This window comes from Chlamydotis macqueenii, chromosome 6 (genome assembly GCF_036417535.1).
Source record: "Chlamydotis macqueenii isolate bChlMac1 chromosome 6, bChlMac1.mat, whole genome shotgun sequence".
In the NCBI taxonomy this organism is placed as follows: domain Eukaryota; kingdom Metazoa; phylum Chordata; class Aves; order Otidiformes; family Otididae; genus Chlamydotis; species Chlamydotis macqueenii.
This window is the reverse complement of record NC_141561.1, coordinates 25,147,767-25,164,597: the sequence shown is the minus strand read 5'-3', so window position 1 is coordinate 25,164,597 and position 16,831 is coordinate 25,147,767. Positions and strand designations below refer to the sequence as shown.

The window sequence follows — 16,831 nt, the reverse complement described above, 5'->3', positions numbered from 1 at the left end:
TTGTTACTTTGCACACAATGTGCCAATTTGATTCATAGTGTAATGTTATTAAAGCAAGTAGGATGTTAACCAAATATGACTTTTAAAAAACCCCAAACTTTGATATATTTTCATTTTTTTATAATAACAATTGCAGAACCAAAAAAAAAAAAAAATCCTCCTTTGAATAATTCAAAATTTTCTTTGGAAGAAATCCTGTTAACCTGCACACAGTTTTTTTTATACCAGACATTCATAAGCAATTAATAAGCATTCAGATTCTTTGAAAGTCTACTTAATATTTTTTTTAGGTTTTCATTGTTCTACCTGATAACAGAACTGTGTGAAGAAACTGGAATTCACTAGTAGCTAGTTGCTCTGCCAGTTGCTTTGCCATACAAACAAGAGGGAGAACTAAATGCATATTAAATAATCAAAGTAACCCCAGTTCTGTAGGGACCTGAGCCTGCAAAAGGAAGAAGCAGGCAGTGAGCCAGGTATGTGTGGGAATCTACTGAGAACTGTTCAAGCAGCTCTGCTGGCAGGATCACATACCTAGCTAATCTTAAATAGAAAAAATCAAGTGCACTATGTATGCTGTGTATGTGTAAAAAAAAAAAATACAGTGTATATGCATGAAATCTAACCTACCATCAGTGCCTGGATGTATAATAAATGCATAAATGGAAGACTAGATCATACCATATGGAATGCAGTTTTTACCTGATAAAATTACTTTGTTTCCTATTATTAAGATCTGCCCTCCTACTGTTTAATGTTTCAGAGATTTTCAAATAGAAAGTGCCAAGCCTTCACCCACATATATTAAATGAGGCTTAGCAACACATAAGAGACTTGGTTCTTAATCAAAAAATATAGAATCACTTTATGAAAAACTGTAAAATATAATTTTGCACAAAAGCTATTTTGGCAACACAAGTAGTAGTTGTTAGCTACAACGCATGGGAGCCTCTGCCATACTCTCAAATATAAATTTAGATAAGAAAAGTGGATGGGGAAAAACAGCGCCAGTAAAGTCACCTGTGTGTGTAGCAGAAAATAGTTGCATTTACAGTACTATCCAGCTTCTGGAGAGAAGCCAGAGACCTTCCAATGAAATCTTTCTGTGCTTTTAACGCTGTTGCAAAGCTTGAAGGAATTCTAATTGTATAAACAGTTACAGGGAAATGGTATTCACCGTGAGACTATGTCCAGCCAGTGCTAAAAGTGATGACTGCATCTCAGCATCAGTCATTGAGAATATCAACTTTCTGACTAGCAATTCATATGGATTTACCAAAATTGACTCAAATTCAAGTTAGCAGTTTCTTTTCAGTCTGATTATACAGTCAGCTTCCCAAAGCTAAAGCATGTACAGTAGATCTCATTCCTCTGAAATACAGTTAGACATTTTGTTGTCTTTTCATTTTAAATAATGCAGGTTCTCCAATATTTATATTATGATAAAATTCTAGTGCTTTAAAAATCTGCCCTTCACACAAGCCTAAGCATAGGTATTTTAAAATCACTTACTGTACATCTTCATATTTTGTTTAAGGCATGAACAATGGCATATGAATGGGAACAGCTTCCGGAAAAGCATCTTTTTGACAAAGGCCAGTCCAAGCACATCACACCAAAGGACTAACCTGAAGCCAGAAATGACAGTGTTGTGACCCACGAGTTTTTAACAAAAATAGTTGAAACAAAATGGATTTTTTTCTCTTTCTTCCTTTTTTTTTTTTTAATTTAAATTACATTACTCCCAATGTCTGTTTAAAGCACCGGTTGCAGTTTTGTGTTTACCACCTCTTCCGAGTGACTTTGGATAACTCATCTGCTTCTTTTGTTCAAAATTTTCAGTGTATTAAGCTTTAAAAGGTTTATGTTTCTTTTTTTCTTTTTTTTTCTTTTTTTTTTTTTTCTTTTTTTTAATGGCTGCTGCAAAATTAAAAAGATCCCAGAAGTGGTCAGGGGCCTCGTCTAATGCACTTTCAAAAGTCCATTATAAAGATGAATATAAATGCGAATGATAGGTTCTTCTGTAGACCCACAAACCACGCTTAGCTATAAGAAACATATTGTGCATAGTTATTTTTTTTTCTTCAGAGTGATATGTTTACTAGATCTACATTCTCAGTTTACCAAAGTACAGGAATTTCTACTTTACTAAAGCCAGGATCCTTTCGCAGTTCCCAGTAGGTGTCATTGGTAACCCAGGCTTCCCTCTGATTAGCGTCGATAACTTTTCTGTAGGGGAAAAAAAAAAAAAAAAAAAGAGAGAGAGAGAGAGGAAAAAAAGTTCTGACCACAGATCTCTGCTCTTATGCAATCTGAAATCAAATTCCAGACCTGTCTGATCTACCTAATACTAAATCCAACTTCATATTTGTAAAGGACTCAAGAACCGTCAGGGATTTAGAAATAAAAATCAATATCTGCCTGTATCAAAAGTGGAACATTTAGAAAACAGTCAAGATCACAAATCTGTTTTCTGATCTGTGTTAACAGGTCTTAGAGCCACATAAAGCCTCTTTGGCCATTACAGACTCTGATTATGTGCAGGGGATCAACCAAGAGATCTAGCTTGCAGAATGCAAGCCTTTTACCATCTACATTTTTTGTCTCCTCTGTATTTTGCTTATCTTCCACTACAAAACTGCATCAAGCACAATCAGTCTTTTCACTTTGATTCCCCACGTGAAACATCAGGCTATTTGTTGTGACTATCTCGTTTCAGAAAAATGCTTAATTAAAAACGAAAACAAGCAAAAAAAAACCCTACACTCAAAAATAAATAAATTGTCATTTAAGTATAAATTGTCATTTATATATACACATATAACATGTATATATACACATTTCTAGATACATTTTATAGAGATATATATGTATGACATTGTTGTTCAGGTTGCTATTACTGGCTTAAAACAGTAACGCAATTAAATCTTAGTTCCTAATATTATACTTCTATTCCACTTCAGAGTTCAAAAAAACACTGGCCAAGGCATGTAGCAGACGTGTATAACTGTTGCCGATTGTAAGAAAATTATCTTTCCATTATGAAGTTTTCAATTATGTAACAATTGCTTCAGGCAGAGAGCAAGTATCCGACTATTTTTCTTAAAATTGCCATTTTCCAGGCTTTCACAATTAACTGATGTTGGTGGTAATTCTTGTAGTACTTTGTCCAGTCACTCTATAGAAAACACGGACTTACTACAGAAATGAATAGACTCACTTAAAGAATTTGGGTACATATTCAATGCTGTTTTCTTCCATATACCGCCTCCGACCTCTCTGGAGTTCCTCTATTCTTTGTTTCTCAGACGCTGCTGCTTCCACATTTCCTTCCTCCAGAAGCCTGTATGAATAACAGCAAGTCCTACAGCAATCATACAGTGTCTAGAACAAGAGATTTTCTAGCACAAATCATCACAAAATACAAGCAGAAACCAAGCTGGCTGTCAGTGTTGCACCCACTTTCAGATGTAGTCATAACCTCATATAACAAGAACAACCGAGACGTGGCTTCCCAGGTACTTATATGTGACCTCTAGCCTAAGGCATATACTTTCTTTAGTAACTTCAGCCTATCACAAACATTGAAGTACTATGAACTGAGAATTAGGACAGAATTAGTGTTGCTCCCTTTCACAGCAGCAGGGCATGACATTTCAGAGGCAGACTTCCCAGTTTGTTATGAGGACTCCTACCTCTGCCCAAAGACTGCACCACAGCTCTACTATACAAACGAGATGCTTTCTACTTTCCCTCAACTGTGTAAGGCAGAAATTTGATTGCAATGCTGAATATCTTCTCTGCTAGCAGAATCCTTCAAAGCTTAGTTTAGACTGTAGTGAAAACATAGAGAAGATCCAATACTCAGCCAAACCCAGCCTTAAAACCACCGAACATTAAGTGCATAAATAAGCATTCTTGCCTTTGATCCGGCCTGAATCGTGCATCTGTTGTAGGAAGAAGATCTTTCAGCAAAGGATCTAATTCATTGAGCTCAATAGCAAACCTTGTGAAGCCATAATAGCGCTCATAATTGGTTGGCATGGAGCCTGTATGAATATATATGAGAAAGAAAGAAGCTTTTTAAACTATTACTCTAAATATGCAAGAGATTAATTTATTTATTAAATCATAACAGAAAAAAATAATATATTTTACTCTTACTTACAATTAAAAAGCATCAAAAGCTATTCTCTAGGTGGAACAATCTTCACTAAATATTAATTTCAACTACTTATCCTGCAGAGGTTGTAATTACATGCTAACAGATTGAAAATTTTTATGATCTTCCTTCCTTTTTAAATAAAATTACTGTTTTCAAGATTTTAAAGTTAAACATAGCTTCCTGTTCCCCAGAAAGTGGGCTGATCAGATGTCTGTACAAAAGCTAACTGTCCAACACCTTCAGCACTAACGGCAGCCAGTGCAGAGAGCAGGGTGCAAAGCAGGGTTCAAAATACTGTCAATACAGAGTAGGGTTCAAAATACTACCAATAATGCCAACTCCTGCATCATCACTCGACATGTATGAAAGATACTATAGGTGCAAAGGATGACTAATTCAACCTCACTGCATCTAAGCAAGCAGTAAAGAAGTTGAAATCAGCTCCAGAAATAATCTCTGAAGACCAATCCTTTAGACTAATAAAGCATTATGACAACAAACTCAAACTGGCACCTCCTATTTGTTGAATCCAAATAAGCTACCCTGCTCTCTGTGAGAAGGCAGGCAGGCCTTAGACATCAATTTTTTTTCTTAATTTCATTCTTATGTTGACCCCAGGACCCCAGAGTATTTGACCAGGAGTCAGACTGAGATGTAAAAGACTACACCCTGTGAGAGCATTTCCATTTATCATTATTGTAAACTCATGTAAATTCTTGTTTATTTGTCTAGCCAGAAATGTAATTTCTCCAGTAGTATTTTCTGTGTTTAAAATTATGGCTGAAACAGCTTTATATAGTTTACAGTTACACTACAGCACCTGCCAGTTTATTACAGGCTTCTTACCTGGCCTCCATATGCATTTGGCTGAAGGTGCCACCCCACAATAAAGTCCTTCATGCCACTTTCCAAAAAGGCGATGAACCACCTTCCCTTCTTGATCTATCACAACACCTTGGACTTCATTTACATTTGAATTCCAGTAGTTCACCTGCAAGTTTAACAGAGAATTATTGCTTCACACTGGTTTTCTAATTACCCATTGTACCATTACAGATACTGCATGAATCTTAATACGTGACACTGACTGTCCATATTTGGTATCAGAACAGCTCACATGAAACCAAGAATATCAGAATTTGAAATTCAGATGATCTGAATATTAACTGATGTAGTATATAAGAAACCCTGAATAATTTGATACGTGGTTTTGGTATAAAGGGATGTAAGATATCTGGACATCTGGGAACTATATTGTTGCTTATTAACCCAAATCCCACACAAGTCAGCAAAAATGATACTTTGCAAGTTGCAAGATCAGAGCCGGCTAACTCTCCTCTTTCTATCCAGAGAAACACCGAATATACCAGAACATGTAAGGGAATCCTTTGATGGGTGCTGCACACTGCTGTTTGCAGCAGGGAAGACGTTCAGCCAGTATTTCTGTTTCGCTTCTCTTAGACACATTTATTTCTTACACCTTCACCTCCTAAGCCAGTTGCCCATTATCAAAACATCCATCAAAGCATAAATTCCAGATTTTTAGTAACGCACCATTGCTAACACTGCAATGCTATTGATGTATTTTGTTGCGATATAAAAACAAACTTATTTGGGTGGAAAATAATTGATAGTAACACAGCTATATAGTGACCTGCTTTTATATATGGTCTTTCCTGAACATTAAAACACTAAGAACCAAAGCAGCATTATTTAATCTATAAAGATAAAATATTGACTGCCAAATTCTAGTAAAGGCAGAAGTAAAATGGCACAGTGTTTAGAGTGTTTAGAGAAATAAAAAGTCTACAATGGTATTAGAAAATAAATTTTGACATTTCATTTTTAACCTAAAACCAAAAACAGTACAGCACACTGCTGTACAGCAATGCAATATTCTGATAGCAAATGTTTAATGGAGTCATACTACTTGACATAGCACTCTCGTTTGACAATTTATATATTTACAAATGTTGATAAGAAAATGCAGAATGTGGATTTCAGAAATACTGAGGAAACACTTTGATGTGTGCTTAAACTATGGGGTTTTATGAATATATGATACGTAATAGAATATATATGTTACCTTGACAAATGTGAGTTTACAAATACAAACACTGCTTTTTGTGTTTCTGATGGTTATCTCTCCATAGTGTTCTATCCACCTCCTTCCACTAAGAATATTATGTATGCAAGTAGTGACTTTGTTCCAGACATAGTAGTCTCCATACCTAAGAACAGATTAACAAGTAGTTGGTAACATATTAATCACGATCATTACAGACAAAAAAGTAAAACATAGCTCCATTATCATAAATACAAGACCATATTCCTCAAAAAGTAGATTACTTTATTAAAGCACCAGTTCTGGGTACATTATTAATCCTCCACAGAGTAGCTCACCTAAGGTCTAGTGCAGAGAACTAAGAATGGTGCTATGAACCACAAATAAAGACACTACGAACCACTGAAGCCCTGCACGGCATATTGGCTGTCCTCAGAGCATTAAGTGCTTTGGTCACAATTCCTTTAGAAGCAAGACAGTGACCCAAAGTTCAACATAAGGCTGAATTCAGGCTATAAGCTGACAATGCAATTAAACTACAAATAGAACAAAATAAATATGGAAAGGAGATAACAGAAAGGAAGTAGGAAGTCAGAACTCATCGGCACATCACTCCTTTCCCCAGAGCATCTCTACTGTCAAGTAAGGGAATAAAATGAGACAGTTATATTGTGCAAAGCACATTCTCCTTCAGAGCTAAGGGACAAGCATGAAGATAGAAGACAAAGACGCTCCTGAGTGCATTCACTTCAATTTCAGGAGATGGATAAAGAGGTGAAGTGGAATGATGCCTGGCTGCAATGCACAGGAGCAGGAATAGTACTGCAAAAACAGCAGACGTTTAAAGCACCCTCTCCTTGCATATTCTTAGGATTTACAACTTGCAACTAGTCTGACCTGTGGTGAAACCACTTCCACTACTCTGTCAACATCTGAAGAACATGTTTTGACTTATCTACATTTTGAAAAATGACCTTACATTGTTAACAGTGGTTGTTCTGAGAGAACACTTAGCAGTATTGAGAGCCCTAGTAAGGACAGTGCTGGCTGCTGACAGTCCTATATCACAGCCTTTTTCTGAACAGTTGATCACTACTGTACTTGTAAAACTTGGGTTCTCTTTCCTAAAATATTTCGGCCCCCTTCTATCTATTGCTTTCTATAGTGTTTGTATATTTTTCCTCCAAAACACCAAATGGATCTTCAGGCTCAAAAATGCTTCAGTATCCCCACCTGTATGCTAAGGAGAGATTTAAGCTAGGCACTAACTCTCACCAGTACAATTCATGTGATGTCTGTACACACTACCCCCCAATCCATTCACAACGCAGCACAGATTAGATTGCAGCAAAGACTGAAAACAAAAGGAAATAGGACAGCAGCTTACTTTGGAAGAGTCACATTCAAGGTTCCAACTGGCAGAATTTCCATTGATTTCCCCCAGAATTTGTTTTTCCACCTGATATCTGAATGTAATAGTAAAAGATTACAAAACTAAAAAGACCAAAGTCTCCCTCTTGCAGTGACCTGTGTGGCATACGAGATGATCTGTGCTAGACCATCCACTTTAAAACACGACAACATGAGGTTGCCATGAAAATACAAAAAAAAAAAAAATACTAAAAAATAACATTAGGTCAGAAAAACTAAAGATAAGTGTGATTTTCTTCTAGGAGTCATGCCTGTGCTATAGGTCAAATATCTCACGAAAACATTCAATACAAATTAAATGCATATGCCAGTAGACACAAGGAAAGAAAGAGCTGCTTGTTCAACTGTGTAAAAAGAACTGCTTGTGTTTGTAAGAACTAATAACTTCCTTGGTAAAAATTTTTAAGCAGAAAAGTATAAACAGACTGTAAGTGACAAGGGAAGTTGTAACACAATTGCTCACTCTTAAGAATGAGAATTTAGAGTTAAATAATTCTGAGCATCAGTTTGTAATATGTTACTACAAAAATAATAAGTATAGAAATTTTGAATAAGTTCCAAATGCAAAGCTCAGCTTATACAGACAAAGTTTTTACTTGCTAATAAAAAAAAGGGAGTTTAGGCTTTTGAAGCAAAAAAGTATACCTTGCCAAAACACAAAGTTCTTCGATTCACAGTGACAGGCCGAAATGGGAGGATGGTGGCTAACCTGGAAAACAGTTTGTCTGAGTTAAAAACAATTCATTTTCATTTCTAAAACAATAGCATTGTTACTGCAATACGAAAATACTAAATAGCCCACACTATTTATTAGTCTATATTGCTACGAACACAGATGCAACTTAAGTTTGTACTTAAAATGCTGTGTACTTGAAACACTTCCTTGTGATTACTACAAAAATATATACTTCTAGCACTTAGCAAAACTCAGTCATACTAACAACCCTCCTTTACTACTAAGAAAGCAAACCATTCTAACTAGTAAAAAAAAAAAAGATTACTCTATAAAACAAAAAACCACATAATCTAAATCTAAACACGAGTCTCTATCTAGAAACAAGCTTTACCTGCTCGGAGAAAAATCGAAATCCTTTGTCTTCTCTAATACATTCATAAGTTTCACCAAGCACTGGGTTAAATGGCTTGCTTCCTGCTCTAAAGTACGTAGAGGCATAGCCTGACGCTGCAAAAGCAGCTATGAGAACCTGTGAAAATACAGACAAGAACGTAAGTGGGAATAGGTAGGGATTCTAGTGTATATGCCATCACTATGTGGTATTACACAACTCACCCCTCTCAGAGTGAAAGCTGGATTAATGAAGCATGCCTGAGAGTGAAGCCATACATCCCAGACAGAACCAGTGTAAACTGTATTTCTTTTGTTGATATAATTTGTTCTTCTTCATGGCCTCAGTCAGTCTCTCTCAACAATCCCCTAAAATAACAGTCTGCACAAGATACTGTTTTTCTGCCTTTGAGCAGGCTTATGACTGACTAACGATATAAAACATAGAATCAGCTCTAGTCTATGCTCCCTGTAACAAATACTATATGACAACTTCTAATGACAAGATTACATACCATTTTCCTATAGGAACCATTCAGTGCCAAACGTAAATGGCTCTCACTTAGGATGTCCTTAATGCAGTTATCTCAGGATCAGAAGTCCAAACAAAACTTCAGAAAAGCAATATGGGGATAAAAATCATTCAGCTATGGATCATCTGCTAATAGAGGGGTCAACCTTAACCAAGTCTCCCTCTCCTCGTGTTAGCAAGGACATTATATTCGTGTGAGCTTTTACATGCTTTGTTTTCTTCCCACTGCGTAATGGGTGCTCCATTTTCTATTTACTTCATATTATGCATAAATGCAGCACCAACAGAATTAATGCTCTTTTCATGAGCTTTTCTTCAACAGTAAAAACTTTCATTCTTCCAAAACCTTATTCCTGAATTTCACTATAAGACATCACAGAAAAATTAGGGGTTTTGCTATCCTTCTGATATATAGAGCAATAAGAAGAAAAGTTTCCACTACTTTTGGATGCTTATTTAAGATAGCAAAGTTCTAACTTCTCAGAGAATGGTGAAGAAGAAGGTAACATATTCACAGCACTGCTACCACTGATGCTTTGGGTATTCAGCACTTCCAACAAGTAGTCCAGCATGCCTCAGCCTGGGTGTGCGACTTGCATTTTTAAGGCGCTTGTTAAACTTTTGGCTTGCATCCCAAGTATTGCACTAGATATCCATAGCAGAGAAGGGGATTGAATCCATGTTTCCAAGGAAGCTTTCAGTTGCACTGTGGCTTTTCCTTCGTGAACTCTCCTGACTCCTTCAATACTCACCTTACAAGCTTTTGAACAAAGGACATTGAGTCCTATAGGCCACCAGCCTGCTTTACTCAGTACAACCCTGCCCAGTCCTTACAGGATCTCCCTTTTGCAAGGGACATACAGAGCCTTGTAGGAAAACAGCATGTGATGATAAATAATTCAACTCTCTACCATCTGACAGGTCCAACTTCTTCAGTGGCAAGAAGAAAAATACTAATGTTTAGGAGCACTCACTCTTCTGCTGGCCACATGAACACGACAGTTCATGGACCTGAGCGTGTGGCTATATGACAGTCACAGGCAATCTCTCTTCTCCCATTTATCCACAGTGCTGCCAACACACACCAGGGAACAGTAGATAGGTTCAGCAACAACACTGCCAACTTTCCCCTACCAGCCTTTCTTTGTTTCTTCTGAGGAAAAGGAGACATGACAGATCAAAACACCCTGAGAGCTGAACATAGGCTGTTGGCTGTCAGTTAAAAAATCAAAACATACTTACAGGGGAACTGAAGACAGCTGCCCAGGCAAACTTTGTTTTTGGTGTTTTGGAACTTCTCTATTAGAAATTGCCTAGGATGACATCTTATTGACACCTACATTTATCATAAGCCAGCCACTGACTTGATTAGCTCTTGGGTGCTGCTGGACTTGATCACTGAAAGCCAGGAAAGGACGCTGCAGGGTTAGAAACTGCCAATGCCCACATATACAGTCCTAGAGAGTGAGATTAGTCTTCACATCAATGAGTGACAATTGCAGGACTTGATTTGAAATCAAGAAAAGTCCCTTAGCCTTGTTGAGATGAAACCTACCACCCCTAACTGTTCGCAGCATTCATCTGACCCAGCAGGGAGGTCTGTTGTCTGCAAAGAGGAAGAGCAAGTGAGAACCCTGCACACACCTCCACTCAACAGCTCCTTTTCAAAAAAAAAATAAGAAGTGCAACACTAAATTTATTACCATGCGTTCATAAGGATCATCTGTTTCAGCAGCCTTGTCCAAGAGTTCACTGTATTCTAGCTCTTCACAAAGATGTTGCAAGGTATTCAGAGGTTCGTTTAGCTCAACTGGCATGGATACTTTAGAAAGATCTTTGCCAATGTTATTTCTCAAAATATTCCACAGATTGATGTTACTGGTGTCAGGGCTGGGAGCTGGGAGACAAGTTCTCCGTCCATTTCTGAATGCACCTCCTGTTAGCTCACCATTAAGAACTGGGAAGGGAAAAAATATTATCACAAGAAAGCACCAGATTAAGAAAAACAGACTTATCCATTGAACTAAATCACCGCCAGAACAAGCAAGCCCAACTTCACTGATTTCAGCTGAGTTGGTCTTATACAGACATGCAGTAAATCCGGTACATAAGCATAATCAAGGTAATTTCTCAAAGTTTAAAACATAGCAGTATACTTTGCCGAGAAATGCTGTCTGCAACACTGGTGTTGTCCTCAGATATATTATCACTCACATCACTGATATAAGATTCATCATCAGAAGCCTAAAACATAAATAACATATCAATTAAGTCAAATACCTATAAAATATACTGACAAATTAAGCAAAAATAAGTAATTGAAACACAAATATTCAAAGAAATCATCTCTATCCAATTCAAGCTTTTAACTAAATTAACTGCATGTTTCAATCAGCCCATACTGCAAACGCACTAGAAGTGTCAAAACTAATGTTATGCTCTCCTTATGTTTCCGAATTCCTTATTACAAAGCCAAATAGAGGCATTAAATTTGCAAAACAGTGACTTCAAATGAGATCACAGATGAACAAAAAATGTTCAATGTAACATCCTGAGGATGGGAGGTAAGAAGAGATAGTCAGATTTGTGCTCTTTATAAAGAACCAAACAAAATACAGCTTGTGTTTCAGCAGAAAATTATATAAATATCAACCTATCATTTTACAAAACAAGAACTACATCAGTATTAAGACTATTTCTAAGAATTTTTTTAAACAAAAAAAAATATTTTTTTTCAGAAATACTACATTCAAAATATTTTACAGTATTTACTGATGATAGAGTATTTATTATAAGGGCTATACCACTTGGGCATGATTTTGTAAAATTTCCATTTTGTTATACCACACAGACACATCAGTTTTCCATGCTGATACAGACAATCCAGACTATTGAGATAACATGTACTTTACATCTGCCAGAAACAATAAGATAAAGATTCATTCAATTCTTTAGATGTACAACTCTAGTTGTGGTTGTGCCAGCTTGTGGCACATGAGCAATCCTTATCAAAGAGAAAATATGGTGGCATACTCTTATTTCTTCTTACAGAAGAGTTGTGGTAGACCACAGCACTACTGTGGCTTTATTAAAATCTATTTTTAAAAATAAATAAGTTTTTTAGACTGAAGAATTTATTCAGGATAGCACAGAAAAGCCGTGGACAGCAACACGATTCAGGAGCCTCAACTGTATCTGACTACATCAACTTTGAGCTTGAGTGAGCCAATGTTTCAGGCTGTTGTCTACTTCCCTGATTACAGAGGATAACTTTATATGTATACTAGGAGACTTTTTTTTTTTAAGAGTATTTTAAAATCTAAATTAGTTGACTGCTTAGGCAGACATAATTGCTCCTGTCTATGTCATCCTTATCTCAAACTGCCACAGTTTAGCAAGGACATGCAGTGAACATAAGCTGCTGATACAAGCAACTTCCAACTCAGTTTTACATTTCGGGGAACTTCTGCACCTTATCACAAGGAAGTGTCGGATTCATTTATCTACACTTTAGACATTCGATATCATTTTATTTTAAGCAGCATTACTTAAAAAAAAAAAAAAACAAAAAAACAAAACACATTCACTCGTGGTAGCAATACCTAAATCTGTCCAACAGCAAAGCTGCGGCATGCTGTCATAGCCTACCTCATTTTCTGATGAGCTGGCAGATAGAAGCACTTCCTGTGCATCAAAGAACTCTGAAACAGATTCAGACATAGAAAGTCTGCTCTCATTAGAAACTTGCTGAGACAAGGGCAAACTGACATGAATTTGTTCACCTGTCTGTAAATAAAGCACAGAAAAATAAAAGTATTACTTCCAATATAAAAGAAATATGCATAGAAGGGGTAAATCACCTGAGTATTTTTCCTCTGCCAAATACAAACACAGAGAGTAAAGATAGCATTTTAGTAGGGCTTTGTGTGTACCTAACAAATGAGACTGACAACTACAAAACAAAGTGCATTTTGAGCAGTCCCTGCCCAGCATCAACTGCTAAGCTTTAGCAGCATGAATAATCATAGATCTAGTTCTGTATCCAAAGGAATGATTTTGTGGACAACAGCTGGATTGTGTCAGACAAGTTCAACCACGAAATTCAGATGAAAACACACGTGGTCATAACAAATTGCATCACTGGGAGCTAGCTTTGATACAACCAAAACTCAAATACAAAGCTTTATAAGGTCTGGAAGTTCTAAGTTACTCTCCAAATAAACACACTTGCAAACCAGTTTAGTTACAAATGCTTGAAACATCTGAATATTGAGGAAGATGGCTATAATATATATTTATGTGCTTTTATTCCATGTCTGTACTCCAAATCTAATTTGAATTATGCCATTAACACTGACTCAATACTACTAAACTCTACGGTTTATTATAAAAAGAATTTAACAGCAAAGGCAAAGGTTCAAAATTGTGTTATGTGTACATCAGTAGGGGGGCAAGCTAATTTAAATAGTGGAACATATCTTCCTCTTCCTGCTATTGATGGAAGGAACATCAGGTTTCAACATGTTACCCTACCGACTTTAAGAAGGGGAAGAAAAAAAAAATTCAAGATTCCCTCCCTGTACCATTCCACCAAAGAAGCTCCTGCTGTGGAAGGAAACGGGCTTCTGACTTAATCCCTTAATTTATACAGCATGTTGCATCAATAGAGATGAAACTACTGAAGCCCTTCTAAACACAGCTAACTCTTCAGATTGCAACTCCATCCCCATTAATCTTACTACAGAAGTCCTGAAAATGGTATTGTTGACATCTTAATCCTGTAGAATTATTCTATATAGTTGCCTCAAAATGCACTAACAAAAAAAAAAATCATAAATAAGCCAAAAAGTCAAAAAACTTTTTCAGTGGGGCTTATATGTTTGAGACAGTTTATGATGTTTGATGAATTCTAATCGAAACAGAAGCTCATTTCACTTATCTCTACAGGAAGTGATTAAAATTCTAAGTTTTTGTTTAAGCTAGAGGATTTGAAAAAATACACATGCCCCTACCTGAAAAAGATGCTCACACAGGCACTATCTACACACTGCAAGATTATCTACATAAAGCCATCAAGAGAAAAAGTGAATGGGAGCCCCATGAAGTTCTGGGGTGAGTTTTTTTCTGAGTTGAAAAACTCCTTCAGTCAGACACACTTGTACCAAATAACAGTGTACATATGAAAAGGAAACAGCTAACCAATGAAAAATAGAAAACAGAAGAGGTGGTCGTTTCTTAGAACCTCACTGTAGATTGCTGTGCTGTGACACTGCTTAACCTCCATTTTCTGTTGCTAGGTCTCCAACATGCCAGACTCTTGGAAGAATTGTTTGGACATTTTCAAGAAGCAAATAAACAAATGTAATTGGAAATACATTTTCACCTTCCTTTCTTGTTGGAAGAAATGATTAGGAGACAAGAGTATGTTAATTGAAATGGCATATGCATAGAAAAAATTAGTGGAAATGACAAATGAAAAATATTTTGGTAAAATGCAAGCAGAATGGTTGTTAAAGTGACCACATTAATTGTAACATACTACAGCTCATACAAATTCAAACATACAAATTCAGATTTGTCCTTCTTATGAGAGAAGCTGACTTGTTATTAATACAAATGTTTGGTAATCTATTGACTGAGGAATGCAAAACACGAAAGACTAGCTAAACATTGCAAACACAATACTAGCATAATGCTTGGTTCATAGACTGAACCTTTTGATTTCAGCAGTCCCACTTAAGAAATTAAACATCCAGCCCTTTAAGCCCTTGCAGGATCAGGCCATTAAATACTAAACTGTTCCATTGATTTGGCGAGAAACTAAGATACAGAATTGGTGAGCTACTGTGTGTTACATTCAAATACAGTAAAACCTCACTAATTCCCACAGCCAACAATTAATATTCCAAAACTGGAGTCTTTCCCTGTTTTTCTGCAGAGACCAAACTAAGCTCTTTCATGAGATCTGACATATGCAAAATAAAAGACAGAGGTTTTATTTTATGTAGGGAAAATATAATCTGACTTTTTCTATAAATGAGCACTTTGCCAATCTGAAAAATTCTATAATTTGCCAGGTGTGTTTTAGCTATTAGTGAGAATTAGCAAGGTTTGATTGTACTCTAAATCCATTAAAGGCCAAAGTCTTACCTCATCAGGACTAGGGATAATATTTACACTGACAACCTGATCACAAATAACAGATTCTGAATGTATTCTGTTCAAGCGACTCCTTAGTTCAGCATTCTGGTTGAGAGCCTTAAAATAAAAATTGCACATTTCATTTAAAATTAAAAAGTAAGCATTAAACAGGAGAAAGAAAAAAAAGTAGCTTCTTCCCAGCAATTTCCTAAGAAATCACGGAATCTCCTTTCTTCCATTTTTAGAGAGATACCTATTTTGAGATCCTCTCTAATATGATTTAGTGTTTTGGTTGGCTTGCCTTCAGTCATTTTCAGGAGGCAGAAGGGACAGATATTCTCCCACAATGTAACAGTAGCATTCTACCTTAATTTTTCAGATAGCTCTTTAGCAGGTACACTAGTGGGTTATGTACATTGTGGAAATGGGGAGTGAATGCAGCAAAAAAGAACAAAACTGCAGAGCAACAAATGGGAACTACCCACAAAATGCCTAAAGAGACAATTCTTGGTTTACAACTATACAGGCCTCTCTGAACTAAGGTTATCAGCACTTAGAGCCTAAAAAAAAGGAAATTGCTTCCTTTCCAGCCAAAACAACATAATTGCTAGTTTGCCCATCCAGATCAATTTGACATGTTTGTATGTGTATACTCATTTCAAATTACTGATCCATTAGAGTGTCACAAATACCAATAGAATTCAACTTGTGTCTGGTATCTGTGGATATGTCTCCTTTTTAAAAGCCCAACCTAGATTATAAATTTAGGTGCATATATACATTCTGTCCGTTATCCAGAAAGACTCGTGCAAGATTCTGAAATCCAGAAAAAGTATAATGTTACATACCTACAACATGAACTGACTTAAACCTAATATATCCCCAGCACTGAGGATTATAAAAAAGAACAGTCAGACATACTCTTTCAATAGAAAATGACTGCTCTAATGGAGTAAGAATCTTCTTCTGCCTCCCCCTAGGGCAGACTCAGGAATAGATTGCATGAATGTACTGAAACAAAGTAGGACAAAAGTAAAATAGGTTAGCTTAAACTGTCACTTAACAGTTTAAATTACTTTATTTTGCTTTGTTTTGAAACAGTCTGGGCATGTTCACAGTTGTCATCTACCAGCAAGGGAAGGTGATGACTAATAGCAGCCTGGCAGTAGCTTCTTAAATTGCCAAACCTGGTCATGAGACTGGTCAAACCTGGCCATCTGACTAAGATCAAATTTACACTTATTCCCCATTGAGACTATGAACTTATGTGTGACAGTGACTTTTAGACTGACTCTGGAGGCCATGACATGATCACCTACTTCATACAAGTTGCTTATCACTCTCCACTGGTCTTAGTTAAATTTGTATCAATAAACAGAAATGGTTACCCTTATCTCTTATCCTTCATCTTTCTTTATTACAACACACAGT

The 16,831-nt window shown here is 36.4% G+C and overlaps 1 protein-coding gene across 1 annotated transcript in view; it reads right to left on the bottom strand.

Moving 5' to 3' along the window:
• Positions 1 to 628: 628 nt before the first annotated feature.
• The window catches only part of OSBPL6 (oxysterol binding protein like 6), a 125,211-nt gene continuing 109,008 nt past the window's right edge, over positions 629 to 16,831 (bottom strand). Inside the window, exons 15-26 of the mRNA XM_086750556.1 lie at positions 15,410 to 15,517; positions 12,908 to 13,045; positions 11,416 to 11,503; positions 10,963 to 11,216; positions 8,729 to 8,866; positions 8,307 to 8,370; positions 7,618 to 7,696; positions 6,252 to 6,396; positions 5,012 to 5,156; positions 3,923 to 4,049; positions 3,221 to 3,343; positions 629 to 2,229 (exon numbers count right to left, since the gene is read on the bottom strand). Of these exons, the coding sequence (XP_086606682.1) occupies positions 2,121 to 2,229; positions 3,221 to 3,343; positions 3,923 to 4,049; positions 5,012 to 5,156; positions 6,252 to 6,396; positions 7,618 to 7,696; positions 8,307 to 8,370; positions 8,729 to 8,866; positions 10,963 to 11,216; positions 11,416 to 11,503; positions 12,908 to 13,045; positions 15,410 to 15,517 (1,518 nt within the window). The 3' untranslated portion in view covers positions 629 to 2,120. The remainder of the gene's footprint in view (positions 2,230 to 3,220; positions 3,344 to 3,922; positions 4,050 to 5,011; positions 5,157 to 6,251; positions 6,397 to 7,617; positions 7,697 to 8,306; positions 8,371 to 8,728; positions 8,867 to 10,962; positions 11,217 to 11,415; positions 11,504 to 12,907; positions 13,046 to 15,409; positions 15,518 to 16,831) is intronic.